Source organism: Epinephelus lanceolatus, chromosome 5, assembly GCF_041903045.1.
Source record: "Epinephelus lanceolatus isolate andai-2023 chromosome 5, ASM4190304v1, whole genome shotgun sequence".
In the NCBI taxonomy this organism is placed as follows: Eukaryota; Metazoa; Chordata; class Actinopteri; order Perciformes; family Serranidae; genus Epinephelus; species Epinephelus lanceolatus.
The window spans coordinates 9,668,717-9,678,237 of NC_135738.1; the positions used below are offsets into that span (position 1 = coordinate 9,668,717).

Below are 9,521 nucleotides of genomic sequence, written 5' to 3' on the forward strand. Positions count from 1 at the left end.
CAGACAGAGGGCAGAGTCTCTGAAAAATTCACACTCTTACAGTGGGGTCATAGGTGATGATTTAGAGGAATTACTTTTGTCTGAGTCTATGAATTGTTTTTTAGGAAGATTCTGCATAGTATACCTTTAAGAACTTCTCATACATGTTGGCTTACATACTACGTTTGAAAGTTTTTAATCAACGATATGTTCAAAAGCTCCAGAATAGCTACGACCTTGTTGTGAGATTGTTTCAATAATAATCCAATGAAAGTACCCATGATTTAAGTATCTCTTAAATGTGAACATTCCCTTTGAAGTGTATAATGCAGTTTTTTGAAAACGTATCTTGTGCTAATATCCCATCCCAAAATATTTATCAGCTGGCTTTCATTGTTGTATGAGCGTTAACCTTTTTCTTTCTCTGTCTCCACAGCACGCTGTCTCAGTGTTGTCATGCAGTAGTGGCTCTACTCTACCCCTTCACCTGGCAGCATACGTACATCCCCGTGCTCCCACCCTCCATGCTGGACATTGTCTGCACCCCTACCCCCTTTATAGTTGGGCTCCTCTCCAGCTCTCTGCCTCGACTCAAAGAGCTGCCCATAGAAGAGGTAAGATGAGGGTTTTTTTGTGAGCCTTTCCTCCACTGAACAATAACTCCAGGAAATGATATCACTCTCCCTCTGCTCTTCACTCAGGTCCTAGTGGTCGACCTCGGCAACAGTCGCTTCCTACGACAGGTAGAAACATAACTGAGACAGTGAAAATCGCCACATGGAGTCTTTTTACACGTGTGGTGACTCTACCAGATGTTATGTGACTGCAATATGTTAATTCACTGCATGTTTACTGTATTAGCAGCTGTGTTTTTATTTCCACAGCTGGATGATGAGGACTCCATCCTTCCCCACAAGCTGCAGGCGGCTCTTGAGCATGTGCTGGACAAGAGGAGGGAGCTGGCCTGTGAGAAAGGAGATCTGCCCAATGGTGACTCAGCACACTTATTACACCTTTTTATACAAAATATTTTTATTAGAAAAAAAAAAAAAAATAGAAAAATATACTAAAGACAGTGCCATAAAAATATCAAGATTACTATCTACAGTTTGGTTCCCACTCTTGTCAAGAAATCATCTTCTCAGGACACTTTCAATGACTTACTGTGGGATCAATTGTCTCTTCTTTCTGCTGACTTAAAAACCTGGTTTAAGTGCCATTCAAGTGCTCCCACTGTTCTCTGGTGTTCAGAGTATTGCCAAACATAACCTCTATGTTTTAATATAATTTCAACTTTCCATCACCCCTGAGCAACTGCCAGCCACATTCAATGAAAACACATTTGGGACATTTGAGACACCTACAAATGATCACACAGCAACTCATACTTTTGCGGTGCGTTAGAGCATTCTTCCATGACAACACTGGGTTTTTCCAGGGAAATTCTTTTTATCATGTTCCGGGACTTTTGTGTATGACCAGAAGCTACATCTACACAATCCAAGTTATTCCAGATTCATAAGAGCCCTTAATAATGATGCTACTGCAGTATGTATAAAAAGAACAGTTGGTAACTTTTAAAAAAATAACTGAACCTGTCACGACATCCACATATTACAACATGAGACAGATAGTCAGTGAAAAGAAATCATGTTCCCCTCATCTTTGTAGTGCTTCTAATGACCTTTGCTAGAATCTACTGTGCTGTTGGAAAACAACCAATCAGAGCCTCAGAGTCTCTAACCCAGAGAGTCAGTCATGTCAATCACTCTCTCATCTAGATTCTGTAACTGCATTGCCCATTTTTTTGTCCTAAATGTTTTCAGAAGCGTATTTTAATGTACTGTTTAGCTGTAAAATGAGAAAGTTTACCCTGCCCAGTGTGCGGTGCTTGGCTTTTGCTTATGCAACATGGCAGCCAAGTCACAACATTCTCATTTTACAGCCGAACAGTACACTAAAATATGTTTCTTAAAGCATTTAATGTGACGAAATAGGCACAGAATCTTAGTTCTTATTTTAACAGCACTACCTAGTTTGAGAGTTTGACCGCAGTTCATGTGAAAATTATAATCCATTGAGTTCAGTGTAACACTGCTTTTATCCAGCAGTTAGAGGGGTTAGTTTTTATAACTCATGCACCCTTGGAGTGTTTCTCAAACTCTGGGACACCACGTGAGGCTGCTCATAGAGTTGGACAAGATTTTATTTGATATGATCATAGAAAAGACAAAAGAAAAGAAAAAAGAGAGGGTGGCACAGTGGTTAGCATTGTCGCCTCACAGCACAAACGTTCTTGGTTCAAACCCAAGGTGGGGGAGCCCCTCGGTGCAGAGTTTGCATGTTCTCCCCATGTCAGTGTGGGTTTTCTCCGGGTACTCTGGCGTCCTCCCACAATCCAAAGGCATGCAGGTTAGGTTAACTGGCGACTCTAAATTGCCCATAGGCATGAATAGTTGTCTGTCTCTATGTGTCAGCCCTGTGATAGTCTGGTAACCTGTCCAGGGTGTACCCTGCCTGTTGCCCAGTGTCAGCTGGGATAGGCTCCAGCTCCACGAGACCCCCAACAGGACAAGTGGTTACATAAAATGAATGAATAGAAAAGACACTGTCTGAGAACGACAATAAAACAAAGCAATTTAATGAGGTATGGAAAGACATTTATGAGGCCCTAAAAGAATAAAAAATATATATATATAATAATATCAATAAAATACCTTTTTAAAAAAGATATGGCCAGCATGACTGGGAAGAGAAGGGGGAGATCCAGTGGCGTATACAGGACGTAGTACTGATGTTTTCATACTAGCCTAACACATCCCTAAGTTAGTAAATTATATAATATGTTACACACCAAAGTACTGAATACATGTTTGTCAGAGTGAAATGTGAGCAAAACCTCATGGTGGAAATCATGAAATCAAATAAAGATCATTTTTATCTTTAGGCAATCCATTTAAAGACCACATGACAAGTGTCACTTTTAAGTCAAGTTTTCCACCATGTACAGAAGACATGAACGTTAAAGTGACAGTTTCAAAACAGAAATTGAACATCTATAGTAAATATCCCTCAGGAAAGCTCAGTGCTGCAGCAATGTATATCACATGATAAAACAATGTCATTTGATTTTTTGGCTTCAGAGAATGGCTCTTGGTCTAAATAAAATATCTAGGAAAGTTCAAATGTGTATAAAGTGAGTTGCGTGAGAAGGGGAGTATCTGTAAAAATTTCCAGTGAGTATGGAGTTTATTTTCCCACACTCTGGGGAAGAAGTTTAACCAGAAATACCTTGGCAAAATAACAGCTGAGTCACTGGTATTGATCAGTGTTTTGCAGACACTGGATGTGTTAGTCATTCTGCTGTGTAAGGCAGTAAATATGCTGTGATTTCATCTTTTCTATTTAATTTATTTTCTCTACCTCCACCCAGACTCCAGCTCCCTCAGTGCGGTGGTGTCGGAGGCCTTTGTACGTTTCTTCGTGGAGATGGTTGGTCACTATTCCCTCTTCATGGGTGGAGCAGAGCGGGATGATGAGTCTGTCTCCTCTCCCACCTTGCCCAGCCCCTCTTCTTCTCCCTCCTCATCTTTCCAGCGAGACCCCTTTCGCAAAGCGGTCACTTCCAAGAGCTTGAGAAGGTTCTTGGAGGTTTTCATGGAGACTCAGATGTTCACAGGCTTCATCCAGGAGAGGGAGCTGCGCAGGCAGGGCCTCAGAGGTACTCAGATTTATCACCTGCTGTCATCTTACAGTGTAGTTTATGACTATTAAGGTAGAAATACTGGTTCACACCTGCTGTATGTGCCTTTCTGTTGAAATTAAATTTGTATTTTGCGAAGTAGCTGTGATTATTTTTCTTATTTCTAGAGAACAGTTTCTTTAGTTTTCCCATTTTTGGAAATTATATAGATATAATTGACAAAACGACCCCCACTCAAGGTCCACTTCTATATAATGCTCTGGAGCTTTCATCTTATCACATGGTCTTCATCAGCAGGTGAATTCTGTGTCGTTTTTACGGAACTGTACATGTTCTAACTTTCATTGTGGAGAGATAAACAAAACGGGGACCCACTCATACAAAAACAGAGGTCTAAAACTCCATAGGGTACTTTTAATGAGATGATGAGGACTGTGTGATACGGTCAAAAGCTCCAGAACAGATGATTAAATGGACCTTGACTGGAGATTAATTTGTCACCTGCTGTTTTTAAGGTCAACACTGAACTGTACAATGATGTCATAGTTTTTGAGATCTCAATATTAATTTGACTTTTTTGAAATAATAAGTTTAGGTTTAATGTTTTATATATGCTGCTTTCTGAGTATCATGTCATTCCACAGTAACTTCTCCATGTTCGTTTGATTTCACTCCTATGAACGGAAGCCCTGAAAGCAAGGTGAAAAAAACATTTGCAGACAATGTTGGCCAAAAGTTTGTTGCCAGCATATTGGATATTATCCCCAAAAGTAGGGATTTTTTGGTTCATACTTAGTATTTAATTCTGCCTCTCCTTTCATGAGATATTAGGACAAGCGTAAGAGAGTGAGAAAGCCATGCAGAACGAAGCACCTAGTGCACGATGCAAAGGGCCTTGAAAGTTCAGCCAAATTTATTTACAAAAACATAATATTCTATTTTTATTCAGTTTTACTAGGCATGTCTTCTTTCAATCAATCAGTCAAACTAGTGGGCTAACGCACAGGAGATATTGGCTTTTGCAACAAAAGATTTTAGATTCAGAACTTAGCCTAGATTATATTAAGTATAACTGTGTCTGTGATTCACCTTGCCCCTCAGGGCTTCCGTACAACATTGTGAGAATATTTGATTTATTTGAACAGCGGTAGTAAGAAGTCTCTTAAAACATTTCACTTTAGATATTTGACTTGTTTTATTTCCAGGTTTATTTGAGGTGAGAGCTCAAGAGTATCTGGACTCACTGCCAGGGAGCGAGCAACGAGGGGTCAACAAGTTCCTCAAAGGTCTAGGTAAGATCACTGTATCACTCGATCAGTCACTTCATCGACTATGAAATAGCTGGACCAGTTATACAGTTAGATTTGCAGAAAAGCCTCTGCTCTTTAGGGCACAATCAAGAGCTAATGCAAATTAGCCAATAAAAATGACGATTTGATTCACATCTGTTTTTTTTTTTGTTGTTGTTGTTGTTGTTTTTCTTCAGGAAACAAGATGAAATTCCTCTCCAAGAAATGATGCTCGGAGTCAGGATGTCGTGTGTGAAAGAAGGAAAAAGCATGAAGAGGCGTGCAGCAGGAAAGAAGACAAGCTCCCTGAACGTGGAAGAACGCAGGGACGGAGATGTGTCTTTAGGTCAGAACAAAGGAAGACCCTTAAAGTGAACTGGACTCATAGTTTGTGAACATGAGGAAATCTGGGGGACGTTAGAGTTTAGCTCTCAGTTTCATTAGCCAGTCATTCCATTAGTGTTGTAAAGGGTTTCTACTCAGCTTGGACCAAAACACCCCTCTAATACGTTAAAGCAACGTCTAACAGTGTCTCCTTAGACCTTTGATTCACAGTCAGTCCCAGCAGTGTGTCACTGTATAGCACAGCACAGTGTAAATGTTTTTAGGAACAGTGTTCTCCTTATCTTCCATCTATAAACCTGTAAGCGGGAGCGTCTCTGAAGGTCCCATTTTGTACCATACCTTTCTATACATTCCAAGTATTTCCTATAGAAGCTTTTATAAATACAATAGTACAACTTCTTCATCAACAGGAGGCGTTTAAGTTAATTTATATTCTTTTTAGATAAACTTAATCTCTTTATTAAAGTTTCCTTCAGATGAGTGCAAAGAAATCTCCTGTAGTTTGTAATAGGCTTTATTTAACAGAGTCTAGTCCAGACTGTTTGTAGACCACTTTGGGTTGTTGGGTAAATGTACCACTGTTTTTATAAATAAACTTTTATTGGAAAAAGAAATGAACACCAAAAGGAATAAAATGTAAAGATGAGAAGGAAATCAATGTGAATACATCTCTCGCTTGGGTTTGAGCGTCCGGTTTGGATGGACTTGATGTTGAAGGAAAATGTGTAGGTCAATCAGTATCAATGTGTTTCACAAAAGCAATTAGGTTTGTCGTAAACTTGATCGAGGATGCAATGAAACTTTATTAATAAAGTGATTTGAATTTTTGAATTAGACAAATGACTCTTCTTATACAATTTAATTAGTGCCTGTATTTTTGATTTAATAACTGATTTTTTTTTCTTTTTTCAAAAGTAACACAGTCTCACTGCAATTAACCATTTTGAATTTTAAAACTGACACTGTTAAGCTAACATACTGTCTGTGTGTAAGGTAGTTTATCGACTGTAGGAACTCGATGACCAGAATTTGAACCTCCAAGTTGGCCAGCACCACTCAGCAAGAGTAAGTATTTTTAGACTGTTTATCTTAGAGATGGTTAAGTAAACAGCTCAGATAAGATAACTCAACATTGTCAATGACTATTAAGTCCTAATGTCCTTAAATGAGTACTTAACAACAGCAACAACAACTACAAACTACAAAGATAATTAGTCTTAGATAAACAAGTTTCGACCATAAAATGTGATCAGGTTTTGGAACTTGTCCACTTTTGTGTCGGGATCGGCGCCATCTTGTTTTTACATCCATCCATCTATCCATTTCTATTCGCTTATTCGGTGCCGGGTCGTGGGGGCAGCAGGCCAAGCAAAGCACCCCAGACGTCCCTCTCCCCAGCAACACTTTCCAGCTCCTCCTGGGGGACCCCAAGGCATTCCCAGACCAGATGAGATATGTAATCCCTCCAGCGTGTTCTGGGTCTGCCCGGGGCCTCTTACCAGTGGGACTTGCCCGGAACACTTAAAGTGAGAGGTGCCCAGGAGGATCCTGATCAGATGCCTGAACCATCTCAACTGACCCCTTTGGACACGAAGGAGCAGCGGCTCTACTCCGAGCTCCCTCCGGATGTCCGAGCTCCTCACCCTATCTCTAAGGCTGAGCCCAGTCACCCCACGGAGGAAACTCATTTCAGCCGCTTGTATCTGCGACATCATTCTTTTGGTCACTACCCAGAGCTCATGACCATAGGTGAGGGTTGGGATGTACATGGACTAGTAAATTAATAGCTCACCTTCCAGCTCAACTCCCTCTTCGGTGCAGCGCCCACATCACTGCACTGCTTTTTACATGTATTGTGTGTTGTGCTCTTACTACCACTAGATGGCACAAAAAAGTGCCCACAAACAAGGACAATAGGTCTCAGTTAAGTAGAATGAAGTATGAGGCCCAGTCAACCCCAAATCTCCTCAGGAGGATATCTCCACAGATGGCCAAAACTGAAGTTGATTTATGGACATTCAGGAAGGATCGAATCGCTCTATGATGCACTTTGTTATAACTTGTATGTTCTCAGAAGCCCCAAACACCACAAGTGTAGTCAGACTCAGGACACACACATGATGTATAGAGTGGTGTATAAGTATGGGACCCTGCATTATTGTTTAACTACGGTCAGTACAGATCCTATCGCCCTACCCTTTGACCACGCTACAACACTGACAGCTTCTTTAAAGGATGTGTGGTGGTGCAGCATCAGGCAGGTGAATACATCTGTGAAGTGAATCTTGCCAATGAGCCAGCATTATGTCATACCCACAGCATCCACTGGAGGACTCTGTTACCCAGTTCATGTAATCCTGAGTGTGTTGCCTCAGCAGAGTCCAAAGTTCAGGATCACATCTCAGACAGTTTGGCCTCTGGGCTTTTAATGACTTGCACAACGTGCACATAAGTCCAACAGTATTATTGCTTCTGTCTTCTTATGTGAGAATAAAGCAAGATATGTGTGAAAACAGGGACTGGAAAGAAAGACCGTTACCAGGGGCACTGCTCGGAAAATGTTTCTAAAAATGTAAATTTAATTACTTGTATTTGGGTGAAAAGAAAACCTGTTATATATTTTCCTTAACTGCTAAAATGTTATGTTATGTAATGGTACGTCTTATGTTGGTTACTGATTGTGTCTGCAGGGTGTTCCGGTTTGTTTTCTTACTTATATGATTCATTTTTATTTATTTTGCATGTTCAAAAAAATCTAAACAATCCACTTAATTTAATATCAGGTGGTGATAAAATCCCAAATAGCTATAAATAACAAGCAAAACTACTGCACATCTTGCACATTTTAGTACTTCATTTAGTTCTCATCTTGGCCAGAGCTGGACAGTTGTTCATTTCAAACCCAGATAAAGATGAATAAAATTTATTCTCACAAGGAGAAAACTCAAAACCTACTCAATAAATGTGAGGGAACAATTTGCATGTTAGATTTTATCTCATGTTTTGAATAAAGAGTACCTAAATTTAACTACTGTGACACACTAAAACGTATTGGGTAAAGAATACCTAACATTTTTCAACACATTAAACAAGTTAAGTCTTTACCACCTTGCCGCTCAGAGACTATACTGATCGTGTCAGTTTTTTAAATTGACCAACTGACTATACACAGTGCTCAGTTTATTAGTTTGTGTCTTCCGAGAAACAGCAGCCCAAGACAAGTGCACATTGTTTGTCCTGTATCTTTCAGAATTGATTTTAAAGTTGCTTTACTTGTTTATAAAGCTTTAAATGACCTTGCCTCTCTATCATTTTATGTCCCAGCCAATATCACTAAGGTCCACCCCTGCTTTACTTAAATGAGAGCTCTTTCTGTTTTTAAACTGTGGACTTCACTACCTCTGGATATTAGAATAGCAAACTCTCTCGGTATTTTTAAACATAAATTAAAGACCTATATTTTTTAATCTGGCTTTTAACGTGGAGTAACATTACAACCTTGATTTTTAAGTTTTAACTATTGATTTTTGCTATTTTTATTCTGTTTTATTTATTTATTTACTCTATTTTCTTTCTTTGGAGTTTTCATTATCTTTTTTGTTAGTTTTTTGCTGATTTGCTTTTTTAATATTTCATCGTCTTGCCATGGGAAGCACTTTGGGCTGCATGTTAGTGTGAAAGTTAAGTTGAAAGCAGCTCGACACTCTCCAGTCAAATGAACCTGACTCTGGCCTTGCTGCATGGGCACTGACACACGGATTTTACAATATCTTGGAGTATATTTTATGATGTTTTTGCAGTTTTTACTGTTAACACACAGGTAGAATAGATCCAGTGTACCCGTTATTAATCATATCTACTAATAAACTTAATTAAAATTTAAATAATATGATGAGCTGGCAAGGATAGGCTCTTTTGAGCAGCTTATCCACAAAGTTAATAAATGTGTAAAGGTTTTCAGAAGTATTTTTTTTTAGGACCCTGTCTGGGGACGTTTAACGTAAAGATGATTAATAAAGTGATGATTAACTTTAATGCGTTTATGCTAACTGGAAGAACATAACACGCAATATGATACAACACTTCACAATTTTTTTTAAAAATAATATTTATGGGTTTGATTTACCACCCTGCAAAACCCAGAATCAAAAAGACAAAAAATATATAAAAGAAAGGGAATTTTAAGAATATAATAACATGTTTCA

At 39.1% G+C, this 9,521-nt stretch overlaps 1 protein-coding gene across 1 annotated transcript in view; it reads left to right on the forward strand.

Moving 5' to 3' along the window:
* The window catches only part of LOC117262519 (DENN domain-containing protein 2A), a 48,294-nt gene extending 42,138 nt beyond the window's left edge, over nucleotides 1–6,156 (forward strand). Inside the window, exons 15-20 of the mRNA XM_033635524.2 lie at nucleotides 416–593; nucleotides 681–722; nucleotides 864–969; nucleotides 3,413–3,700; nucleotides 4,888–4,974; nucleotides 5,169–6,156. Of these exons, the coding sequence (XP_033491415.2) occupies nucleotides 416–593; nucleotides 681–722; nucleotides 864–969; nucleotides 3,413–3,700; nucleotides 4,888–4,974; nucleotides 5,169–5,200 (733 nt within the window). The 3' untranslated portion in view covers nucleotides 5,201–6,156. The remainder of the gene's footprint in view (nucleotides 1–415; nucleotides 594–680; nucleotides 723–863; nucleotides 970–3,412; nucleotides 3,701–4,887; nucleotides 4,975–5,168) is intronic.
* Nucleotides 6,157–9,521: the final 3,365 nt, after the last annotated feature.